Below are 27,081 nucleotides of genomic sequence, written 5' to 3' on the forward strand. Positions count from 1 at the left end.
TAGAGTTCCTTGTGCTACACAGTAGGTCCCTGTTAGTTACCTATTCTATGTATAGTAGTGTGTAAGACTGTCCCCAGAACTGATCAGTATTAGCTCTTTTGCCTCCGAATCCCAAAGGTCTGGCCAATCTTGAAGTCAGCGATGCCATCGCTGAGCTCTGTAACGAAGAAAGTAGTACCTGCTGATTGACTTGTTGAGAAAATCCATTAACGATGAAGAAATTTAGCCAAAAAGCTGGTAGTGTCACCGTTTCATCAGATTCCTTCAGGGAATGTCCACAGCATGAAAAGTTTCAACTTTAGGTAAGCAGACAGCAGTGGACAGTATTGCTGGCAATCATAGCTCGGCTCACTGCGAGCGCAACATCTAACGACTTGGAAGCAGAAATAGGACAGTAAACACTTTGCACAGTGCAGGGCCGTGCCCCCTGTGGGTACTCAAAAATGTAATCCACGGGATTATGACAATGATGAACAGGCCCGCGCCCTGCAATCAGCTTCTACAGCCATTAGCAAGAGGCCGACTGCGCAGGAAAGGAGGCTGCTGCCTCTGTGGCCTCTGAGTCTATCTCCACACGCCTGCCCGGGTTACAGGGCAGTGACTGAAGAGGCACGGGGCTTTGGAAGGACAGGAAATGGCCTGTTTTCTGACCCAGATAAAATGCTGACAGTCTGTCACGAAACCATTTTCTGCCCTGAAACCTTATTTACATGTTTTTCCCCTTGAAGGTTCTGTCTTCGTGATATTAAATCCCCAGTGGTGGGGAGGTGGAATGGGGAGGGTGGGGGTAGGATGTTATTTGTATCAGAAAGCTATCCACTTAAGGATAGAGCTTCAAAGGTGCTTTAACTCTCTGACGTAAGGCCACCATGACGGTCTCTACTTTCAAAGAAGGTATTGATCAGGAGACAGAAGCCAAAAGACTAAATAAAGGAATAAATAAATGAACAAAAAGAATGGACAAATGCCTCTGTTTTTTTCTGATTTTCTAGAGTAGGCATATGGCAGAAATTGCTTATCACTTGCCACGGTCTGGTCTCCCTTCCTCCTTGCTAACAGAACTCCAGTTTTGCTGGAGATGATCATCAGTGTTTCCTGCTTAATATATAAATTCACTTTCTCCAAATAACTTTGCATCTTGGGAAAGCTCTGTTACCTAGTTCTTGTCAATAAGATATAGGCAGACGTGTCTGGGGAAAGCATCCCTTCTCAAGATAAAGCAAAGCCTTATGAGAAAGGCTTCTGGATCTTTCCATTTCTTCCCATGGAGGATCAAAATGTGATGCCTGGAAAGGAAGCAGCCATTATGCAATCATGAGGGTGAAGGCCACGTGCTGAGGAGGGCAGAATAGGAAATAGGAGTTTGAATCCTTGATGGTCTTGTGGGGCTTCAACCATAGCAGCCCTGGACTCCCTACACAATGTCTTACATATGAGAAAAATGTATATGAGCCCTTTCTATGCTTAAGCCATTGTGTTTCAAGTTTTCTCTGGCTCAAAGCCAAACATAGTGTTATGTAGAGCATGTGTTATTGGTGGAATTGTTTTTAAATATATAACTTTTATGTAGATGGGGAAACCAAAACAACTGGTGTGACTCACTTTATTGTGATATTCACTTTTTTACCATGGTCTGGAACCAAAGTGGCAATATCTGAGATATGCCTGTATTTATCAATTTATATAGACATATCTGGGCTTTCCCAACGGACACAGGAGATACAAGTTTGATCCCTGGGTTGGGAAGATCCCCTGGAGGAGGGCATGGCAACTCACTCCAGTATTCTTGCCTGAAAAATCCCATGGATGGAGGAGCCTGATGGGCTACCGGCCAAAGGTCACATAGAGTCGGACATGACTGAGCTACTAAGCATGCATGCATGCATATATATATCTACACACATATATACATCCATGTACATATGTATATATAGTTATGTACACATATAGCTGGATGTTTGCTAGGTACTTCCATATAATAGCTTGGTATATTTATTTAATTTGTTCTCACAATCGAGAGATATTTTTAAATGGATATGAAAAGAATACTGTATTAAATCTGAAATCTTAAATATAAATGTCAGGAAACTATAGATCCCTAGGTAACAAATGAATTGTAGGGTGAGGGAGATGGACATTTTCAGGCCGAAAGGTGACCCTCTCTCCTGATTTTCATGCAGGCTCTGTGTCAGCAGACACATAAGTCAGTGGGTTCTCCAGACTCAGGACTCCTCTCCTGGGTCACAGGTTCCCTGCATGTGTTAGCATCTATTTGGGTCCTTTGTGTCACCTCCATGGGACTTGAGAACAAGAGGAGCAGCTGCAAGCATGCTGGCTCTCGTGTTGCTTTGCTGCCTATGAGCAGCAAAGTCCTTTGTCTCTGACCCAAGAGTCTCATGTCTTCTGCCAGGACCTATGAAACAGAAACAGGTTAATTTATCAACCTGTAGGTCAGATTAGATCAACTGCCAGGCAGGATAACAGCCTCAAAGAAAAACTTCAGAATTGTTAACTCCTTTTCTGTTTTATGTGAAATTAGCTATAGGATTTGTGTTATTTCCTTTTTAAAAGCTTGATGGAATTCACCACCAAAGCCATTTGAGACTCAAGTTTTACCTGTGGGGAGATCCTGATGATAGATTCAATTCCATTTTTAAGTGACTACACAGACTTTTTAATTTTGTCAGTTTTGGTAACTTGTTTTACAAGGGATTTGTTCATCTCATCTAAATTGTCATATATGTTGCCATATAATTGTTCATATGGGCTTCTCAGGAGACACAGTGGTAAAGAATCTGCCTGCCAATGCTGGAGATACAAAAGCCACAGGTTTGATTCCTGGGTCAGGAAGAGCCCCTGAAAGAGGAAATGGCAACCCACTCCAGTATTCTTGCCTGAAAAATCTCATGGACAGAGGAGCCTCCAGGCTACAGTCCATGAGGTCACAAAGAGTCAGACACAGCTGAGCGCACACACACTTGTTCATAATATTTCCTTATTATTCTTTAATATCTATAATATATGGAAAAAGCCAAACTCTCATGTATTCCTGGAAGAAATAGTTTTGGTTTTCATTTTAACTTTCTTGTCTTTATCAAAGGAAATAGTTTGTTAATCTTCAGAGGACTTACTTTCAGTTTTGTTAATTTCCTTTATTGTTTGTTTTCTATTTATTGATCTCTACTCTTATGTCTATTATTTTTGTCCCTTTGTATTTGGGGTTTAAATTGCTTGTCTCTTTCTAAATTCATATGGTGGAAATTTAGAGTAAGCTCAAGTCTTTTTTCTTTCCTAATTTAAGAATTTTCCTTTAAGTACTGCTTTAGAAACATCCCATAAAATTTCATAGGCTATATTTTCATTATAATTTTTTTCAAATAAAGTTTTCATTTTCTTTGTGATTTTTTTTCACACAATTTTATGACCTCTTTGATATTTAGAAGGGAGCGCTTCAGTTTCCAAATGTCTAGGTTTATCTAGATATGTTATTGATTTCTAATTTAAGTCTGTTATTGTCAGCTAACTTCCTTATAAGTCAAGCCTTTTAAGTTTATTGAATATGTTTTCTTCCCAATGTATAGTTTATCTTGGAGATTTTGCTCCATGTACCTGATAAGGAGTGCTAAAATCTCCATTGGATTTGCCCTATTGTTCTTCCAGTGTTTACTTTGGGTTTTTTTGTTATCAACATAGTTTATCCCTTAAGTCTCAGCTCTCAGGGCAGCCCCACACGAAGAATGATGTCAGGCTTGCTTTTGGTTTCGTATCCAGGTTGACAGTCTAACATACGCCCCTAGCCTGTCTGCATGGACGGGTGGTTGGGTGGTTGTGGTTGTTCTTGTGGTTGTTTTGGAGTCCTGTGGAGGAAGGTACTCGAGCAACAAACCTATAGCCTGTCATTCTTCCCTGAGAACATCCACTCTGCAGCAAAGCTATGTTGAACAAAACCTACTTCTAATCCAGCAAAATAAGGGCAAGAGGGCACACTATACACAATAGCAGTTAGAATGTCATGGCAGTGCCAGCTCAGAAAGGACCCTGGTCAATATCTTGAAGCAACATGTGTCTCAGCTTGCTGCTCACCTAGCCAAAATCCATTCTCTCCTTTTTTTTTTTCATTAAAAGAACCCTTGTTTTCAGCTTTTATTGGCAATATAGCCAAAAAACAAACAAACAAACAAAAAACCCCGAAACAAACAAGCCCTACCATTTTTCAGATTCTATGACAGCAAAGGCTGCCCACAGCACATGGCTTTGTTGCTGAGATGAACTGAAACCTAACCAGGAATTCCTATGTAGTTTCATTTTTCTGGCATGGGTGTCAGCTCTTCCTCCTCATATCTTATTCTTCCTGCTTGGAATGCAGAAGGGAGACTAGTGATATCTTGCAACCATGCAGTAACCATAAGGGTGAAGGAACGAAAAGACAAAATAAATCCAGGGTGTTGATGGTATCATGAAGCTACTGCACCAATGTCATCTGCCTATGTCCAGACTTAATATATAAGGACAAGAAACAGCCTAATTTGGTTAACATAATTGTGTTTATATGCAGCTGAATCTAATCCCTGCTGCTGCTGCTGCTGCTGCTGCTAAGTCACTTCAGTCATTTCTGACTCTGTGCAACCCCATGGATTGCAGCCTACCAGGCTCCTCCATCTGTGGGAGTTTCCAGGCAAGAGTACTGGAGTGGGCTGCCATTGCCTTCTCTGAACCTAGTCCCTAACTAACCCCAAAAGAGAAATTTATTAAGAGACACGTGGCTCTATCAGAAGCCAAGTTCAAACTTTGGCCTGAGAGTTACACTTCCATATTTTCTACTCTTCTTGAAAAATTTTCTATAAAAAGTAAACTTCAAAACTTTCTATGTTATTATGCAAAGAACTCAGTGCAGGCTTTCACCCATTTTGCATCATTTTGGTTATCAGAAGTCCTCCAAACAGTGGTTTTCTCTCTCTTTGAAATATCACTTCTTTTTCTGAAATGAAATATTAAGCCCAGGCCATACCAAGGAAGATTGTTGACTGCCCTTCTGTAGAATAATTTGACTTCTTACACAGTTTGAAAGACATTACATGGTGAAATTTGTACAAAATTATTTTCTTATCTGGGACCTCAGCAAATGTGTTTCTATAACTGCCTTGGCCTTTTCTCTCTTGAACTGACATCACATTTAATCCTTTTCTTTTGGGGAGTGCTGAATTCTCAGTGTGTGGTGCAAATCCCTTTCGCATTAGCACTGAACCTCAGATGAAATTTCTTACATGCTTGTGCTGGGGAATTAATCGACCCCTTTACAATCAAGCTGTCACATGAGTATCTACTGATGCCAACTTCTACATCTGAAAAAGATACCAATTCTAGTCGACATTTGGATAAGGCTCTGAAGGCCCAGGTCGAGAGTTTGTACATGAGTAGAATGCAGTGCTTCTCAGCTCTGCTAACCTAAATTTGAATATTTTGTGAAGTTGAGTGCTTATTCCTGAAAGACTGTGAAACTTGTATCTGTGCATGCACAGGTATGCGTGTGCATGCACGCACCCACACGTGTGCACACACACACACACACACACACACACACCCTAGCATTTTCCAATTGCTTCATGAATGAAAATAATGGAACAGAAAAAAAAAAACCTGGAGTCAATATTTAACAAGTTAGCGAAAAGTGCAGAATTCCAGATATCTAACAGCTTTGAGTCTGATAAACTTTTCAAGACTAAGAGATTAATAATGGAAAATAGAGCCTATTGTGAATTAATCACTAGTCCAAATTGGATCCAAGCCAATAACAATGAGATCAGAAATATCAAAGTATCCTTCTTGAAGCTTAACAGATAAACTCTGAACCCTGTCTGTATGATATGAACAATGTGAAAATATTATTCTTAGTTTTTTTGTGTAAGTTTCAAGACAGCTACAAATTACTTAAGACTGAGTTTTTTGTTGGTGGTGATTTTGGGCAGCTGATTAAAATTACATGTGCTAAATGTTTGACAAAAAGTGATCTTATATTTGTCTGCTGAACTGGAACTTTGTTCTGCTAGGAATATAAATCTATTTTACTTTATTATGACCATTGTGTTCTTATTAAAACATCAAAATACAATAGACTGGACTAAATCATCTTCTTGGGACTTTTGTTTGTTCTGTTACATAGATAGAGGTGGATACACATAGAGCTGATGTGTTATTGCCAGGTAGATAAATGTGATTAAGAAGGCTAGAGCATGCCGAACCATCTTAAACAAGCTCAGTATATTTATATCTGACCTTTAGTTGATGATGTAACCTGCTTCTATATGGTCTGTCAAGCTCAGGATTGAGTATTTTTCTGTAAACTGCACACACCTTTGATTGCTTCATGCTAGCGAGGTCCATCTGTTGCTGTCATTTCAAAGCCATCAGTTACAGTGCTGCTGCTGCTGCTGCTAAGTCGCTTCAGTCGTGTCCGACTCTGGGCGACCCCAGAGACGGCAGCCCACGAGGCTCCCCGTCCCTGGGATTCTCCAGGCAAGAACACTGGAGTGGTTGCCATTTCCTTCTCCAATGCATGAAAGTGAAAAGTGAAAGTGAAGTCGCTGAGTCGCGTCCGACTCTTCGTGACCCCATGGACTGCAGCCCACCAGGCTCCTCCATCTATGGGATTTTCCAGGCAAGAGTACTGGAGTGGGTTGCCATTGCCTTCTCCGAGTTTCAGTGTTACCTCACTTCAAATCATGCCTCAGCGCTGTCCAGCCAAATTTGGACTGTCCACAAAGCAGATAGCACGGCATAATGACAGGATCCAGGCACTTCTGCTTTCAGCTCCAGGTCCGTTCTCAGCTTCAGGACAATTTCTGGTGTTCTTTTGTTCTCTGGCATGGCCAGAAATACTTTGCTTAATCTCTGCTCCTATTGTCTGCTTTCCCCTCCCTCTCTGTTTTGCTTCCACTTCTCCAAATGACTTGCATTTCCTAAAACAACACACAGGCTGCTGACGCCCTAAGAATTTCGCAGTAACTCATTATGTGAAACTGGCAGGGATTTAAAATAAAAACAATGAATCTGCAAGTAGGAAGATTTCAAACCTCTTATAGTTTTTTTGTTTGTTTGTTTGTTTGTTTTTTTACCTCTTATAGTTTTGATCTGTGGTCTAAAATGACTAAGTGCCTGCCTGGGTTGCTACCTGAAAGCTATTAAGAGCTCTGTTGTCAACTTTTGTTTCTTAAGATGAGTGCCTCACTAAACCCTTCCCCACATTCTGACCCAGTCAAGGCAGGTAATATATTGTTGCCCATCCATGTGCTTCAAGCGGCAATGCCACGCTTTTAATATTTCAAGTGTACAACATGAGGATTCTTTTCCTTTTTAAAACTGAAATATAGTTGGTTTACAATGTCATGTTAGTTGCAGGTGTACAGCAAAGTCAATCAAACATATGTACACACACACACATACTAATACGTACATTTTTTTCAGATTCTTTTACCTTATAGGTTATTACAAAATATTGAGTGCAACTCACTGTGCAATGCCACATTTTTGAAGAAGGATATCCTTGATATAATTTCTCACTAGAACAAATGTGGTCTTCACCAGAAATCTAATGCTTAGAGTAATTACCTTCTGAGAACTGGTTCCTTTATATCTTTCAGTTTGCCCAATAAAACTTAATTTACATTGATGTTATTTTAATTCTTTTCATAAGTAATTTGACAGGAATTGTGGGGAAACTATCTTGGAAAATGGTTGGTAACTGAATGACAATGCCATGAAGCAAATATACAAAAGTACTAATGTTCTTGAAAAGTGTAAAGTGAGAGTTAATCGCTCATTTGTGTCCGACTCTTTGCAACCCCATGGACTGTATAGTCCATGGACTTCTCTAGGCCAGAATACTGGAGTGGGTAGCCTTTCCCTTATCCAGGGGATCTTCCCAACCCAAGGATTGAACCCAGGTCTCCTGCATTGCAGGTGGATTCTTTACCAGCTGAGCCACAAGGGAAGCCCAAGAATACTGGAGTAGGTAGCCTGTCCCTTCTCCAGGGGATCTTCCAGACCCAGCCCCAACCGGGGTCTCCTGAACTACAGGTGAATTCTTTACCAACTGAGGATAAGTTCTTAATCTTTTCCACAATTGCCAAATACCACGTATTTCAAAATTGTACTATGAAACTTTAAAGCTCACTTATGATGAATTGCAGAAAATATATACCTGACTAAATACAATTTCTCTAGAAAATGCCACAGTACAGTTTTGGTATCCTTTTTTCTTCTTAGGTAACTAAATACTTTGAGTTAGTTGAAATAAGGTCCTTTAGAGGTTAAGAGAAACTTTAAAAAGCAGATAATTTTATCATATAAAAGCTTTTCCAGAAAAAATGACTGCACAAGTCATTTTATGAGCTTAATATCCTGATATTAAAATTATATAAGGATAATACAAAAGAAACAGGGAAATAGATAGTCCACTTCTGAACACAGATAAGAAAATACTAAATAAAATGTTAGCCAAATACTGTCTATTAAGGACAATACAGTGTGAATTTGTAGGAATAATCTCAGGAATGACACAGGGGTTTACTGATCAAACCCTATCAGTGTAATTCATCGTGACAGCGGACTAAAAAAATATGATCACCTCAGTAGATGAAGAAAGATATTTAATAAATGTTTTACTTATTTAATGCTAAAACAAAAGAAACTAAGAAAACGGGGAGCAAATATGATGTCTTTAACTTAAGAAAAGTATTCATTTAAAAGGTTCAGTTAGATAGTGTTTATTGACAAAAATTTGAAGGCAATAAAGCAAGGATATCTTTTATCACCACTACCATTCAGTATAGTACTGAAGGCCCTAACCAACACAATAAGACAAGGAAAATAATTAACAATGATGAGAATTTGAAAGGAAGAGATAAAACTGTCATTGTCACTGATAAGATTACATAGAAAACCCAACAGAATGAACAAATTAGGTTCAGTTCATTTCAGTCCCTCAGTCGTGTCCGACTCTTTGCGACCCCATGAATCGAAGCACGCCAGGCCTCGCTGTCCATCACCAACTCCCGGAGTTCACTCAGACTCACGTCCATCGAGTCAGTGATGCCATCCAGCCATCTCATCCTCTGTCGTCCCCTTCTCCTCCTGCCCCCAATCCCTCCCAGCATCAGAGTCTATTCCAATGAGTCAACTCTTCGCATGAGGTGGCCAAAGTGCTGCATTTCAGCTTTAGTATCATTCCTTCCAAAGAAATCCCAGGGCTGATCTCCTTCAGAATGGACTGGTTGGATCTCCTTGCAGTCCAAGAGACTCTCAAGAGTCTTCTCCAACACCACAGTTCAAAAGCATCAATTCTTCGGCGCTCAGCCTTCTTCACAGTCCAACTCTCACATCTATACATGACCACTGGAAAAACCATAACCTTGACTAGATGGACCTTTGTTGGCAAAGTAATGTCTCTGCTTTTCAATATGCTATCTAGTTGGTCATAACTTTGCTTCCAAGTAGTAAGCGTCTTTTAATTTCATGGCTGCAGTCACCATCTGCACTGATTTTGGAGCCCAGAAAAATAAAGTCTGACACAGTTTCCACTGTTTTCCCATCTATTTCCCAGGAAGTGATGGGACCGGATGCCATGATCTTCATTTTCTGAATGTTGAGTATTAAGCCAACTTTTTCACTCTCCTCTTCCACCTTCATCAAGAAGCTTTTTAGTTCCTCTTCACTTTCTGCCATAAGGGTGGTGTCATCTGCATATCTGAGGTTATTGATATTTCTCCCGGCAATCTTGATTCCAGCTTGTTCTTCTTCCAGCCCAGCATTTCTCATGATGTACTCTGCATATAAGTTAAATAAGCAGTGTGACAATAGACAGCCTTGACGTACTCCTTTTCCTATTTGGAACCAGTCTGTTGTTCCATGTCCAGTTCTAACTGTTGCTTCCTGACCTGCATACAAATTTCTCAAGAGGCAGGTCAGGTAGTCATCTCTTTCAGAATTTTCCACAGTTTATTGTGATCCACACAGTCAAAGGCTTTGGCATAGTCAATAAAGCAGAAATAGATGTTTTTTCTGGAACTCTTTGCTTTTTCAATGATCCAGAGGATGCTGGCAATTTGGTCTCTGGTTCCTTTGGCCTTTTCTAAAACCAGCTTGAACATCTGGAAGTTCATGGTTCACATATTGCTGAAGCCTGGCTTGGAGAATTTTGAGCATTACTTTACTAGCATGTGAGATGAGTGCAATTGTGCAGTAGTTTGAGCATTCTTTGGCATTGCCTTTCTTTGGGATTGGAAGGAAAACTGACCTTTTCCAGTCCTGTGGCCACTGCTGAGTTTTCCAAATTTGCTGGCATATTGAGTGCAGCACTTTCACAGCATCATCTTTCAGGATTTGAAATAGCTCAACTGGAATTCCATCACCTCCACTAGCTTTGTTTGTAGTGATGCTTTCTAAGGCCCACTTGACTTCACATTCCAGGATGTCTGGCTCTAGGTCAGTGATCACACCATCATGATCATCTTGGTCGTGAAGATCTTTTTTGTACAGTTCTTCTGTGTATTCTTGCCACCTCTTCTTAATATCTTCTGCTTCTGTTAGGTCCATACCATTTCTGTCCTTTATCGAGCCCATCTTTGCATGAAATGTTCCCTTGATATCTCTAATTTTCTTGAAGAGATCTCTAGTCTTTCCCATTTGGTTGTTTTCCTCTATTTCTTTGCATTGATCACTGAGGAAGGCTTTCTTATCTCTCCTTGCTATTCTTTGGAACTCTGCATTCAGATGCTTATATCTTTCCTTTTCTCCTTTGCTTTTCGCTTCTCTTCTTTTCACAGCTATTTGTAAGGCCTCCCCAGACAGCCATTTTGCTTTTTTGCATTTCTTTTCCATGGGGATGGTCTTGATCCCTGTCTCCTGTACAATGTCACAAACCTCATTCCATAGCTCATCAGGCACTCTATCTATCAGATCTAGGCCCTTAAATCTATTTCTCACTTCCACTGTATAATCATAAGGTTTTTGATTTAGGTCATACCTGAATGGTCTAGTGGTTTTCCCTACTTTCTTCAATTTGGCAATAAGGAGTTCATGGTCTGAGCCACAGTCAGCTCCTGGTCTTGTTTTTGCTGACTGTATAGAGCTTCTCCATCTTTGGCTGCAAAGAATATAATCAATCTGATTTCAGTGTTGACCGTCTGGTGATGTCCATGTATAGAGTCTTCACCTGTGTTGTTGGAAGAGGGTCTTTGTTATGACCAGTGCATTTTCTTGGCAAAACTCTATTAGTCTTTGCCCTGCTTCATTCCGTATTCCAAGGCCAAATGTGCCTGTTACTCCAGGTGTTTCTTGACTTCCTACTTTTGCATTCCAGTCCCCTATAATGAGAAGGACATCTTTTTTGGGTGTTAGTTCTAAAAGGTCTTGTAGGTCTTCATAGAACCATTTAACTTCAGCTTCTTCAGCGTTACTGGTTGGGGCATAGTTTGGATGCCATCATTGTTATATGCAGTTATCCTTCATATATAATTCTGCTTGGTCTCTTTATTCTGCTCTGTTGATCTATCCGTTCCTATACCAATGCTATACTGTTTCTTAGTACTGTGATATCATTATATGTCTTAATATTTCATGAGTTCCTACTTAAGTCTTCCTTCTCAAAATTACATTAGCTTTGTATGAAGGTGTTAACCTTATTATATTTAAAATCAGTTTCATGTTCTCCTGCAAATTCTACTGAGATATTGATTGTATATATATATATATATATATATATAATCATAATATATAATATTCGGAGAAGGCAATGGCACCCCACTCCAGTACTCTTGCCTGGAAAATTCCATGGATGGAGGAGCCTGATAGGCTGCAGTCCATGGGGTCGCGAAGAGTCCGACACGACTGAGCGACTTCACTTTCACTTTTCACTTTCCTGCATTGGAGAAGGAAATGGCAACCCACTCCAGTGTTCTTGCCTGGAGAATCCCAAGGATGGGGGAGCCTCGTGACTGCCGTCTATGGGGTCACACAGAGTCGGACACGACTGAAGTGACTTAGCAGCAACATAAAATATTATGTATATAATATATATAATTATATATATAATATAATATCATATATCATATATATATATATCAATTCTACTGAGATATTGATTATATATTATATATATAATTGCTGCTAAGTCGCTGCAGTCGTGTCCAACTCTGTGCGACCCCATAGACGGCAGCCCAACAGGCTCCCCGTCCCTGGGATTCTCCAGGCAAGAATACTGGAGTGGGTTGCCATTTCCTTCTCCAATGCTTGAAAGTGAGAAGTGAAAGTGAAGTCGCTTAGTCGTTTTTGACTCCTAGCGACCCCATGGACTGCAGCCCACCAGGCTCCTCCATCCATGGGATTTTCCAGGCAAGAGTACTGGAGTGGGGTGCCATTGCCTTCTCCGAATATATGTATAATATATATTAAAATATTATATATATATTATAATATTTATATTCATATCATAATATGTATTATATATATATAATATATAATCAATATCTCAGTAGAATTTGCAGGAGAACATGAAGCTGATTTTAAATATAATAAGGTTAACACCTTCATACGAAGCTAATATAGTTTTGAGAAGGAAGACTTAAGTAGGAACTCATGAAATATTAAGACATATAATAATATCACAGTACTAAGAAACAGTATAGCATTGGTATAGGAACGGATAGATCAACAGAGCAGAATAAAGAGACCAAGCAGAATTATATATGAAGGATAACTGCATATAACAATGATGGCATCACAGATGTGCGTGTGCTAAGTCACTTCAGTCATATGCAACTATTTGCCACTCCGTAGACTGTAGCCCACCAGACTCCTCTGTCCATGGGATTCTCCAGGCAAGGATACTGGAGTGGGTTGCCATGCCCTTCTCCAGGGGTCTTCCCAAGCCAGGGATCGAACCTTCGTCTCCTGTGGCTCCTGCATTGCAGGGGGATTCTTTACTGATAAGCCATGGGGAAAGCCCAGTGGCATCACAGGTAAGAGGCCTAAATGTAAACATTATTTATGGAGGGTATGCTGTGTGACAAGCCAACCTAAAGTCTCACTGGCTTCCAACAATAGACTTTTTATTTCTTACTTGCAAGTTTATGATCAGATAAAAGAATGTGCATTCAGTCAGCCAAAGGTAGTCCGATGGTTGGTCCTGTCAATGGTGTGGTGAAGTCTATTCCTTTACAGGGACACATGGCAGGAATGGTTAATAACAGTGATGTGAAGGAGTGAATGGGTAACTATGAATAACAACCAATCTATCATAATAAAACTATAAACAACATTAATAGAAAAAATGTGGGGAGGTATTTTTATAACATTAAAATACCTTGGACTTGGGGGTACAAATTATAATGTAAAATACTGATAACTTCAAACAAATAAAAAATAAGACTGAAGATAGAAAAGTTAGTCAATAAATTGGGAAAGGCAGTTAGCATGATACCTCATTACTTCCTGGAATACAATAAGAACTCATACATACATATAAGAAAGGAAAACACTGTATGTTTCAAGAGAACAGAAATTTTTCTCTGCCCTGATTGCTGTTGTATCCCCAAAACTCAGATGAGTGCCTGGCAATACTGACCCTTCCTCCTTAGCGTTTATTCTGCCTCAAGATTCACGTCCCATCTGCCCAAGTCTCCAAGACAGACATTAATTTCCTGTTGCTGCTGTAAGTAGTACATGTTTAGGGGCTTAAAATGACACACGTTTATTCTCTAACTGTTCCGAAGGTTAGAGTTCAGAATCAGTCTCCCTGGCCAGGAGGTCAGCAGGGCTGGCTCCTTCTGCAGATTTGCCTGCGTTCCTTGGTGCCTGGCTCCCTCCTCCATGTTCAAAGTTGTCATCACATCTGCTTCATTGACTGCGTCTGTCCTCACACTACCTTTTTTGTTTTTGACGCTCATGCCTCCTGTTATCAGACCCTCGTGATTACGTAGGGCACACTCAGATAATTCAGGATCATCTCCTTATTTCTCACTCTTTAATCACAGCTGTCAAATGCCTTTTGCCATTTAAGGAAACTTGTTCACAAATTCCATGGATCAGATCATAAACATATTGGTGAGGGGAGCATTATTCAGCCCTCTCCCTGCACCCCAGGCTTTCTCAACCTTGGCACAGTTAGTGCTTTTGAATGGATAATTAATTATTCGCTGTGGTGGCTTGTCCTGAACCCTATGGAATATTTAGCAGCATCTTTTCCCTGGACCCATTAGATCCTAAAACTATCTCCTCCCCCTGGTTGTGACCAAATGTTATGGATCAAGACCCACTGCTTCATGCCCTTCTGGGGATCATTTAATAAAGCAGATCTAAACATGTTAATCTGCTGCACAGAATCCTGTTTGTCCCCCTATTCCTTTCAACAGAATCTCCTACCCTCTCTCATAGAAAGAACCCCTCACACTTAGCATACCATTCAACTTTCCGTAACCTGGCTTCTCTGACTTCTCCCGGCCCCGTCTGCCCCCACTCCCTGTCCTCTTGTCCTTCAGATATTCTTGTAGTTCCCCAGATATGAGATTCTCTCATACCTCCTGGCATTGTAAATATGCTTCCCCCATCTGCCTAAAATTCCCCATTTCCCTTTTCTTTATGCAATGAACTCATACTTATGTGTCTTCAGAATTTGGCTGAGATGCCTGGGACCAAGGTCTCCTCCCCGTGTCTGCTGGGAGCACCTGAGGTTACCTCTATCTGCATGCTGGTGTTTATTTCCTCTTCTCTCTGCACTGGTTGGTGACCTGTCTAGATCTCTGACTTTTATCCATTTCCATGGATCTAGCCGTCTTCCTGCAACAAATTCAGGGCCCAATAATTTCACTGCTTTTCGAATTAATGAGGAAATGCTGGCTTTCATGCCTCAACTTGAGCATGCTCTCCAGTAACCGAAACAGATGAGGAATGTTGCTTCAAGATATTTACAAAAATAATACACTTTTCTATTCCAGAACAGAAAATAAATTCATTCTCCTACCCTTTCTCATAGAAAGAACCCCCTACAAAGAGAGTATCTGTGGTGTTTTGTGTTTATGAACTGCTTATTGTTTGTCTCAAATTAAGTTCATGCTCAGAAACTACCTTTGCTTACTAAATTATACTTAAATTAAGAAATGAATTAGAAAACTCCTTCTCATGGAGAGTCTGGCAAAATCACAGTGCCCAATCCTAGACTTCACATCATTGTGAAAAGGTCAGATGTGTCAGAGCAGTTTTGTGGGCCACCTCGGAGCCCATGGTTGGTTCTGCAATTTTGATTTTGACTTTGCAAGAAGAAAACTGTCACCTGGCACTTCCAGCCTTCACAATGAAATGAAATCTGCTGCTTTGCAAAGCTTCAGCATTTGGTATTTGCTTCAAATAATAGACGTGTCAAAAATGGTTTCTGTTGCTATGCATTTTATGCTTCTTCTTATAGCCTAACATTAAAAGTTTCTCTTAATGGGTAGAAACTGGAGACTCTTTAGTAAATATCACTGAAAACACCTGCATGTGATGTTCACTAATGACTATTTCCTCTATTCAGAGCTCAAATTAAGAGCGTGTTCAGAGAGGATGGGTGTTCTCTCTCTACTTGTTAAATATATTCAGGTAACTTATGTAAAACAGAAATTAAAAGAAATTTCCCCCATACTACATTTTTATCATTCAAGCTAAAAACCTGTCCACAGACATTGTAAAGAGAAGAGTAAAAACAAAGTTTCATTACATAAAATGTGTCAAAGCTTAATGTGCTAAAGGTGGCTGAGTGGTAAAGAATCCACCTGCCAATGCAGGAGCCATAAGAGATGTGGCTTCAATCCTTGGGTCGGGAAGATCCCCTGGAGAAGGAAATGGCAACCCACTCCAGTATTCTTGCCTGGGAAATCCCGTGGACAGAGGAGCCTGGTGAGTTACAGTCCATTGGGTCACGAAAGAGTTGGACACCACTTAGTGACTAAACAACAACAGCAGATAAGCTAAAGGAAGCTTTTGAGGTTGTCTTTAATTCCCATATGAGGCTGACTAAGATGTATGTTTCCTCTAAACCACCATTTCATAAGTTGTTGCTAAATATATTTGACTGTGTGTAGTGTCATATAATTCGGAGAAGGCAATGGCACCCCACTCCAGTACTCTTGCCCAGAAAATCCCATGGACGGAGGAGCCTGGTGGGCTGCAGTCCATGGGGTGGAGAAGAGTCGGACACGACCGAGCGACTTCACTTTCACTTTTCCCTTTCCTGCATTGGAGAAGGAAATGGCAACCCATTCCAGTGTTCTTGCCTGGAGAATCCCAGGGACAGGGGAGCCTGGTGGGCTGCCGTCTCTGGGGTCACACAGGGTCGCCCAGAGTCGGACATGACTGAAGTGACTTAGCAGCAGCAGCAGTGTCGTATAAAGGATGTTGCTGAAAACATTTGGCTAAGACCTTGGCTGGCCTGGTTGAATCCCAAGTCTGTAACCTTGAGCATGTTACATAACCTCTTTGAGCCCCAGTTCTTACATTTGTAAAATGTATCTCTAAAGTTTCTTAGAGGATATGCATTCAGCTAGGATTTAAGATTGGGAGAATTTCAGGAAACTGGGATGAAGACAAAAGGTTAAGAAAACATGAGAATTACAGCATGAGCCGAGAAACAGAAAGTACAGAGAACAGCAAATAGAATTTATCCTAATTCCTTGAATTTGTAGTGTTTTGCAGTTTTTGAAGTGCTTTCCTATATCGTACCTTAATTGTGAATTAAAGCAAAAAACATCATGTGGAGGTTTATAAGAAAAGTATGTTTTATTTTACATAAGAAAAAAGTGCGTTCTAGAGAAAATGAATGACTTTTATAAAGTCATCAAGTAATAAATAATGCTTAAGAAGAAACAGAGTCTAAAGCAGAGTAGGTTTACTTGCAATGGTGACATGACTCTTTATAAACACTGCACACGCACAGTGCATGTAAGTTTGCTCCTAATTGCATGTAAGGGGGGACAACAGAGAAATATCCAAAGACTCAAAGGCTAGTCACAGCGAAACAAAGTCTGTCTTGGCCTCGAGGGGCACATAGTGACATCTCGCAATGTCTTCAGTGTTACTCCCCAGCTCTTAACTCAGCTCTCTGGAGGATGGTAAATCTAATTCTAATTAAAGATTTTATTTGATCCAAATGTGCACCAGTACACACCAGCTAAAGAGAATAAGTCCATGACGAATCAGTCAGATGACTGAAAATTGTGATGGTTATATGTTGACAAATTATTTGATTCTCCTCGCTTCTAGGGATAAAGCTTAATTCTCCTCGCTTACCTTCTGTGGGCTGTTCAGAATGACTGGATTCTAATGAACAGAAGTGAGGGTGTGGGTGTGACACTGCAGAGACAAGGAGTAAAGACCATTACAGCTTTCTCCTTGCCTTCTCGCTTGGATCACATACTCTGGGATGTCACCTGCCATGTCAGGAAAACAGCTGAGCACCCCTCTGGAGAGACCTATAAACTGAGAAACCAAGGCCTCCTGCCAGTAGCTGTGCAAGAGAGCCATCCCTTATATGGGTCTTCTGGCTACAATCAAGCCTTTAGACTGAAACTGCTTGACAAGCACTGATCTAGAACCACTCAGCCCAACCCCTACAAATTCTTGACCTGTAGAACTTTGAAAATATGAAACAAAATAATTTGTTAGATAGCAAAAAAAAAAAAAAAAAAAAACGAATAAAAAGGTAATCCTGAATAAACTGTATGAAGACTCAGTATCAGTTCAGTAGCTCAGTCATGTCCGACTCTCTGCAACCCCATGAACCACAGTAGGCCAGGCTGCCCTGTCCATCATCAAATCCTGGAGTTTACCCAAACTCATGTCCATTGAGTCAGTGATGCTGTCTAACCATCTCATCCTCTGTCGTCCCCTTCTTCTCCTGTCTTCAATCTTTCCCAACATCAGGGTCTTTTCAAAAGAGTCAGCTCTTCTTATCAGGTGGCCAAAATATTGGACTTTCAGCTTTAACATCAGTCCTTCCAAAGAACACGCAGGACTGATTTCCTTTAGGATGGACTGGTTGGATCTCCTTGCAGTCCAAGGGACTCTCAAGAGTCTTCTCCAACACCACAGTTAAAAGCACCAATTCTTCTGCGTTCAGCTTTCTTTATAGTCCAACTCTCACAACCATTCATGACCACTGGAAAAACCATAGCCTTGACTAGTGGACATTTGTGGACAAAGTAATGTCTCTGCTTTTGAATATGCTATCTAGGTTGGTCATAACTTTCCTTCCAAGGAGTAAGCATCTTTTAATTTCATGGCTGCAATCACCATCTGCAGTGATTTTGGAGCCCAGCAAAATAAAATTAGTCACTGTTTCCACTGTTTCCCCATCCATCTGCCATGAAGTGATGGGACCAGATGCCATGATCTTCGTTTTCTGAATGTTGAGCTTTAAGCCACCTTTTTCACTCTCCTCTTTTACTTCCATCAAGAGGCTTTTTAGTTCCTCTTCACTTTCTGCCATAAGGCTGGTGTCATCTGCATATCTGAGGTTATTGATATTTCTCCTGGCATCTTGATTCCAGCTTGTGCTTCTTCCAGCCCAGCGTTTCTCATGATGTACTCTGCATATAAGTTAAATAAGCAGGGTGACAATATACAGTCTTGACGTACTCCTTTTCCTATTTGGAACCAGTCTGTTGTTCCATGTTCAGTTCTAACTGTTGCTTCCTGACCTGCATACAGGTTTCTCAAGAGGCAGGTCAGGTGGTCTGGTATTCCCATCTCTTTCAGAATTTCCCACAGTTTATTGTGATCCACACAGTCAAAGGCTTTGGCATAGTCAATAAAGCAGAAGTAGATGTTTTTCTCGAACTTTCTTGCTTTTTCGATGATCCAGTGGATGTTGGCAATCTGATCTCTGGTTACTCTGCCTTTTCTAAAACCAGCTTGAACATCTGGAAGTTCACAGTTCACATATTGCTTAAGCCTGGGTTGGAGAATTTTGAGCCTTACTTTACTAGCGTGTGAGATGAGTGCAATTGTGCGGTAGTTTGAGCATTCTTTGGCATTGCCTTTCTTTGGGATTGGAAGGAAAACTGACCTTTTCCAGTCCTGTGGCCACTGCTGACTTTTCCAAATTTGCTGAAATATTGAATGAGGCACTTTCACAGCATCGTCTTTCAGGATTTGGAATAGCTCAACTGGAATTCCATCACCTCCCCAGCTTTGTTCGTAGTGATGCTTCCTAAGGCCCACTTGACTTCACATTCCAGGATGTCTGGCTCTAGGTGAGTCATCACACCATTGTGATTATCTGGGTTGTGAAGATCTTTTTGTACAGTTCTTCTGTGTATTTTTCTTACCTCTTCTTAATATCTTCTGCTTCTGTTAGGTCCATACCATTTCTGTCTTTTATTGACCCCATCTTTGCATGAAATGTCCCCTTGGTATCTCTAATTTTCTTGAAGAGATCTCTAGTCTTTCCCATTCTATTGTTTTCCTCTATTTCTTTGTATTGATCGCTGAGGAAGGTTTTGTTATCTTCTTTGCTATTCTTTGGAACTCTGCGTTCAAATGGGTATATCTTTCCTTTTCTTCCTTGCTTTTTGCTTCTCTTCTTTTCATATCTATTTGTAAGGCCACTGCAGACAGCCATTTTGCTTTTTTGCATTTCTTTCCATGGGGATGGTCTTGATCCCTGTCTCCTGTACAATATCACGAACCTCTGTCCATAGTTTATCAGGCACTCTATCAGATCTAGTCCCTTAAATATATTTCTCACTTCCACTGTATAATCATAAGGGATTTGATTTAGGTCATACCTGAATGGTCTAGTGGTTTTCTCCTCTTTCTTCAATTTCAGTCTGAATTTGGCAATATGGAGTTCATGGTCTGAGCCACAGTCAGCTCCCGGGCTTGTTTTTGTTGACTGTATAGAGCTTCTCCATCTTTGGCTACAAAGAATATAATCAATCTGATTTTGGTGTTGACCATCTTGTGATGTCCATGTGTAGAATCTTCTCTTGTGTTGATGGAAGACGGTGTTTGCTATGACCAGTGCGTTCTCTTGGCAAAACTCTATTAGCCTTTGCCCTGATTCATTTTGTACTCCAAAGCCAAATTTGCCTGTTACTCCAGGTGTTTCTTGACTTCCTACTTTTGCACTCCAGTCCCCTATAATGAAAAGGACATTTTTGGGGGATGTTAGTTCTAAAAGGTCTTGTAGGTCTTCATAGAACGATTCAACCCCAGCTTCTTAGCATTACTGGTCAGGGCATAGACTTGGATTAGCGTGATATTGAATGATTTACCTTGGAATCGAACAGAGATCATTCTGTGGTTTTTGAGATTGCATCCAAGTACTGCATTTCAGACTCTTTGGTTGACCATGGTAGCTACTCCATTTCTTCTAAGGGATTCCTGCCCATAGTAGTAGATATAATGGTCATCTGAGTTAAATTCACCCATTCCAGTCCATCTTACTTCACTGATTCCTAGAATGTCGGCATTCACTCTTGCCGTCTCCTGTTTGACCACTTCCAATTTGCCTTGATTTGTGGACCTAACATTCCAGGTTCCTATGCAATATTGCTCTTTACAGCATCGGTCCTTGCTTCTATGACCAGTCCCATCCAGAACTGGGTGCTGTTTTTGCTTTGGCTCCATCCCTTCATTCTTTCTGGAATTATTTCTCCACTGATCTCCAGTAGCATATTGGGCACCTACTGACCTGGAGAGTTCATCTTTCAGTGTCCTTTTTGCCTTTTTATACTGTTCATGGGGTTCTCAAGGCAAGAATACTGGAGTGGTTTGCCATTCCCTTCTCCAGTAGACCACATTCTGTCAGACCTCTCTACCATGACCCGTTCATCTTGGGTGGTCCCACACGGCATGGCTTAGTTTTTTGAGTTAGACAAGGTGTGGTCCATGTGATCAGATTGGCTAGGTGTCTGTGATTGTGGTTTCAGACTGTCTGCCCTCTGATGCCCTCTCTCAGCGCCTACAGTCTTCCTTAGGTTCCTCTTACCTTTGACGTGTGGTATCTCTTCGCGGCTGCTCCAGCAAAGTGCAGCTGCTGTTCCTTACTTTGGACATGGGATAGCTCCTCTCGGCCATGGCCCCTGAGCTTGAGCGTGGGGTAGCTCCTCTTGGCCACCGCCCCTGAGCTTGGGCATATGAAGACTGCCTTCCATCAAAGGGCAGAAATCATGACTGAATTTGGATTGTTAGGTAATAGGATTCTTCCTTGACTATTTTGTAACCTGACCTAGAAGCGTAAACAGTAATTAAACAAGTAAATACAAAGAATCCTGAGCCTGATCCAGCTAACTATTGATGACTAATCTCTCCCTACAGAGAGAAAGACATTACTTTTCCAATTTTTTAATTTAAATCTTTAGTATATATATTCTTCTGGTTTAACAACAGCTGTGATATGCTTACTAAATTATTGATAAATTGACGTTGTGTTTTAATATGCTATATTTTAATTTTGAAAAAGAATTAGATTTTTCATTATTTAAAAAGGTTTATGGAGTCATTATATATTTTCATGTGTGCTACATTGTGTAAATTCGAAAAACTATGCATTGCCTCAAATTTATATAGAGCTGCCTTTTTACAAAGCAATTTCAAATGGTGCTCATCTCGGACATCCCAAAACAGAATATTTGCATGAATTTTTGTAGAGTCTTGCTTAGCTCAGGTATCAAAAAATGAAGAGGATTTTAACATAGACACTAAGATATACTTGGCATAGTAGGCCACGTTTTCTAAGACATGCTAAACCTATAGGAGAAAAGTAAAAGCTGCTTGTTGTAAAAACCTTACCCTGAGTCCCTCTGCACCCACCCAAGCCCGAGGAGGGCCTGCAGAAACCTGAGGCCTGCCAGGCCACCTCGGACTTCGGGAAGAACAAGAGAATCAGGTCACAAAACGTGCGTGTACCATGCAGCTCAAGGACAACGGCAAAACCTCAAAGCAAAGAAAACAAAATTGGAGCTTCTGAGGATGTACAGTTCGGCCCCCAGGGCAGGGTGGTGAGCTAGCAGCAACAATTCTCTCCTTTCTACTGCAGCCCCGCGTCCGGGCCCGAAGGCTGGGCCACTGCGCCTGCGCCGAGAAGCCGGGCCCTCGGGGAGGGTTGGGGGAGGGCGCGGCTGGAGAGGCGGGGCCGGGGCGGGGCCAGGAGCGCGCGAGATTTGAACTTCTCGGAGGAGCTAAGTACCTCCGCGGAGGTGAAGTTACGCGGCAGTTTTCTCGGCTGGCTTTGCAGCTTAGTGGGGCACAGCGCGGGCCCGGGCGATGGTGGAAGGCCCGGGTTGTACTCTAAATGGAGAGAAGATTCGGGCGCGTGTGCGCCCGGGCCAGGCGGTGACTGACGTGCGGGGCCGCGCGCTGCAGGGCCTGGGGCGGCCCGGCTCGCCGCCCGCCGCCTCCGGGCCTGTGGGCTCCTCACAGGTGAGCAGCTTCCGTGTCTCGCTAGGGGACCAGCAGTGGGAGATACAACAAAAAGCCCATCGGGTTTCCAGGGTCCAAAGTGCCTTACTAGTGCGCCTGCGCGGTTGAGGGTTGGTTGCTGGACCGCCGAGTTAAGGCCGCGTTGGAGATGCCCAGGTGGGAAGTGATGGAAGGTGTTTTATTCCATGCCACCTTGCGCAGCTTCTTTACAACCCAGCAAAAGATGGTTTCCTTCTGTCCATAGCCGCATTTTCTGCTGTTAATATTATCAGATATTATCTGCTGTTAATATTAGCAGATGCCTGCAACCTCTGTTTTTTTTTTTTTTTTCTGTTTGTTTTTCACGTTTTAAAAACAGTAAGCTTGTAGGATAAAATTCTAGCTTCTCGCCTGCCTAATATTCTGCAACTGAAAATGTATTACAACTAGTATATAATCTTAACATTTCACACAGAAGATTTAGCACCACCCTGTCTACTCAACTCAATATTGCCATCTAATGAAGGGGCAGAGCCATTTTGGATCCCTTAAGCGAATTCATTTCTTTTTAAAGGAAGTTGTAGCACAGCTTCTTGCCACTCAGGCATGCATTGCAGGTGGTGTGATTTTCATTTGGTAAGAACTTAGAACTTGTACTGAAAATATTCTGATTAAACCTCGTGCCTTAAAAGCCCTTCAGATGTACGGATGATTGTATTTCATGAATGCATGCATTATTGCACTGTACTTCAATTTCTCCTGCAAAGCTTCATCATAGCCTTTGGTCTTGGAAGAAAGAGTTGCTTGCTATGAAATTAGCATATGCTTACAGCTTGAAAGAAATGAAGTTCTAAGTCTGAGAAAATACATTTTCAAACTTGGACAAAGAGTAATTTTTGCATCTCCTTCCAACTGCCCTTGTGTTTTATTTATTTTGACTATATGTCAGCTAGTACTCTGTACCTGTTCCTTTATTATAGTGTTTCTTTCAAAATCATTTCAGGATACCACAGAGATGAATCCTGAGTAGTCTCTTAAGAGTATTAATGTTTATAGAAAAATCACTCATTCAACAGAATTTTGAATACTCAAGGAACGTCGGTAACACTTCCCCTTGTGGAGGCTATTCTTTAGTTGGGAAGATACATAGACATTCATTAGATAAAAACAGAGAGAAATATAAGTTGATAAATTCTCTAAAGTAAAGATACATGGTTCCATGAGAACTTACAGGAAGTTCAGGGATTGCTTTGCTGAGAAAGTAACAATTAAGCTGAGATGTGAAGGGTGAGGAGATACCTAGATCTGAACTGAAGGTTGGCAGGCAGAACACTGCAGGCAATAGCAAAGGAAGAGAGATTGAAAGAAATCTGGTGTGGCTGGAAAGGGGATGATGAGATACAGGGAACGTGATTTGAAATAAGACAAAATTGAGATTGCTGGTCGAAGTCAGATCCTGGGAATCTACTCATTCTGGAATAATGGGGGTCTTTGAAGGGTGTTAAGATCCAGTGACACTTTGAAAGATCATTCTCCTTGCAAAGGAAAATTATAAGACTGGCAGAAAGCCAGGGTACATGCTGCCTTCTCAGGTGAGGATTACAGGAATCTGAGAAGGCTGCCTGGAGCACAGAGGAGGGGGCTGGTGACAGAAATGAAGAGAAGGGAACAGAATTGCTATTTTGGAAGTAAAGGGAATAGGGTGTGGTAATGGATATGGCATGAATATGTTACAGATATTATAATTTACATCATTAAACAGTAATATATTCTGTATTAAGTTTTAAGCTATTACTAGCTCCTGAGGATACAAGATGAGTCAGATAAACTTACTTCCTTGAGAATCCCATTTAATGTTTTAAATAGACATTACCTCATTGGTCTTTAGGCCAGACCAGCATGAACATTTCCTTTCCATTTATGATTATCTTCAGTTCCAAGGCATAAAGTGCTTTTGAAGAACTGTTATATATCATTTCATTATAAAAAATAATAACCCCATGATAAAGGATTAACCTGATTCTACAGATAAGGAATGTGAAGCTTGAAGTGAGTTTAAAACAATTAAGTTGCCCAGTATCACATGACTAGGAAGGGCTGAACCAGGTTTAATCTCCATTCTTTCAAACTCCAAACCCTACACTTTCAACCATAGTTCCCCTCAGTTATAAAAGGTTCAGTAGGAAAATGACTGATTCATTTTGGCAAGAATACCATACTGCTCAGCATATAGTGGTGACTACTTATTAATTAGAGAAGTGAGACGTTAAGTTTTTGGCTGATCTGCCACCATTTTTACTTCTGTTCAGTTTAGCCAATTGGCTTACCTACTTTGGTAATGCTAATGGCTTCCATTCCCATATTCACAGTGCAGCCTGATAATATAATGTAGATGCTTTGTCAGTGGTTGGGCAATTAATAATATCACTTGGAAGCAATCACTGAACATTACTATATTTAATACTTTGACATAAAGAGGTATTAAAAGTTGGAATAGGTCTTTATGATTTGGAATCAAAAATCTTGTTCTATGGGAACTGGCTTTGAAAATCAATAAGAAATGAATAACCCCTTTGTGAAAATCAATATGGAATTAATAATCTCTTTATCATTGGGAATATTCTAAATGTTTTGCCATAGCTTCACTTTATGGGCCCTTGATCTAAAGAAATAATAATCTTTGTAAACATGAAGGGTCTTTGCATTTTAGAGGGGCATTGAATCCACAGTGTTAGTCGCTCAATCGTGTCTGACTTTTTTGAGATCCCGCCAGGCTCCTCTGTCCATGGAATTCTCCAGGCAAGAATACTAGAATGGGTAGCCATTCCCTTTTCCAGGGGATCTTCCCGACCCAGGGATTGAACCCAGGTCCCCCACACTGCAGGCAGATTCTTTACCGATTGAACCACCAGGGAAGCCCTATAGTAAATTTCATCAAAATGTGGTAGGTTGTCACAGATGTCTGGCATGATCACTACTTAAATAGGTGATCCCATGTTTCCTAGACCTTTATGCCTGAGCCTTAGAACTATTTAAAGGTTTCTGCTACTGACTTGAAATCGTTAGTTTTCACAAGGCAGCAGTTGAAAAATAATAACTGCATATGGTCTTCTTTATATTGCAATAAACATGAAAAAGTACAAAGGAGAGTTAAATAAATACTAATTGGGCATTTAAAATAAATGAGTTAAACTCCAGATAATTATTGTACCAAAAAGAAGAATCCCACCTGTGTAGCTACTGTTGTAATGAATTAGCTACTGTGGCCTGTAGTCGTTCTCTTGGCTCAGGTTTGAAGTTCATGGAGAGCATGTTCTAAGGCATGTCTCCTTGTGACAGGTGACCCCCATTTTGAAGAAGAAAGCCTAGCCATAGAAGCCCAGTGTTTGCTAGTCGTCCATGCACTACATCACTTCTGAGTTTTGATCCACTGTCTTGTCAGCATAAAATTATGCAACTCTGTAAGCACATTGCATAAAACTCTGCTGGAGCTTTTGGAACCTTATGGTAAGAAACAACACTGGAATATAAATGAACATGTCTGCTTAATGAGCTGTGAAGAGTCAATCCTTCGATTTTAATTGTTGGGTGCATACAATATTTTGGTGATATCGGTGTGTAATCTGCATATGTTTTCAGTTTCCTTTCACAAAACAGAATATGAAACAGAGTTTATAAGCATTCATTTCATTTGAAACATGATTCTCTGGTTACTCTCTCTCTCCTTAAGGTTTGATATATGTATATAATATGCTAGCTATTCTTACTCATCTTGATATGCTCTTCACAGTGTCTGAGTTATTTAGTAAACATTTGAATGGATGGAGAAGAGCAAAGTTTTAAATAGTGCAAAAATAGTTTTGATGAAAGATTTTAAAATAAATTCAATTTGGAATCTTTCTCTATGAGTGTGTATTTTGTTATGCGTGTTAAATGGAAATTTCTATTACACGAAAGTAATGAAGCCACATAATAAAAGTTTTCCTCCCTCCTTTCTCTTTGTAGTGGACGAAGTGGAATTCATAATTCATTTGATTGCCATTATATGAAGGAATGAGCTTATCCACAGAGATTAATTTTCTAGCTAAATGAAGCTTATTCGTTTAAATCTAGAAAGAGGTTTTTTTAACTTGTATATAACATGCATAATAGTATTTGCTTACATTCTTCCATGGATCCGGGTAATGGTTTCATCTTAATAACTCAGGATCATTGCTACCAGCATTCAGCATTACATGGAGTCATAGGGCAAGAGTGAACAGAGAACGGTTAAGGAAGCTCAGGGAGATGATTCTCCACAGCCATTGGAGCTTTTAGTGAACCCTAAAGTGTTGGGGATGATGTAGAGAAAACATCTGATCATCTTGATTTTTGAATTCCAGCTCCTATGTTGCTTATACTCACATCTTTGCCTATTTGGTCAGAATCAGATTATAGGACACATAAAACTCTTAGCTTAGTGCCTAGCAAAATAAGAAGTAATAGTAGTGTTAGTCACTCAGTTGTGTCGACTCTTTGTGACTCCGTGGACTGTTGCCTGCCCTCCAAGCTCCTCCGTCAATGGGATTCTCCAGGCAAGAGTACTGGAGTGCATCGCCATTCCCTTCTCCAGGGATCTTCCTGACCCAGGGATCGAACCCAGGTCTCCTGCAT

The 27,081-nt window shown here is 40.7% G+C and overlaps 1 protein-coding gene across 2 annotated transcripts in view; it reads left to right on the plus strand.

Annotated features, from left to right (window-relative positions):
* The first annotated feature begins 22,195 nt into the window (after positions 1 to 22,195).
* NEIL3 (nei like DNA glycosylase 3) overlaps positions 22,196 to 27,081 on the plus strand; it is a 46,234-nt gene continuing 41,348 nt past the window's right edge. The window contains exon 1 of one of the 2 annotated variants that reach the window (XM_061404116.1): positions 22,196 to 22,449. In XM_061404116.1, coding sequence (XP_061260100.1) covers positions 22,294 to 22,449 — 156 coding nt within the window. In that variant the 5' untranslated portion in view covers positions 22,196 to 22,293. The remainder of the gene's footprint in view (positions 22,450 to 27,081) is intronic. The other variant, XM_061404115.1, reaches the window with a different exon arrangement.

This window comes from Bos javanicus, chromosome 27 (assembly GCF_032452875.1).
Source record: "Bos javanicus breed banteng chromosome 27, ARS-OSU_banteng_1.0, whole genome shotgun sequence".
Lineage (NCBI taxonomy): Eukaryota > Metazoa > Chordata > Mammalia > Artiodactyla > Bovidae > Bos > Bos javanicus.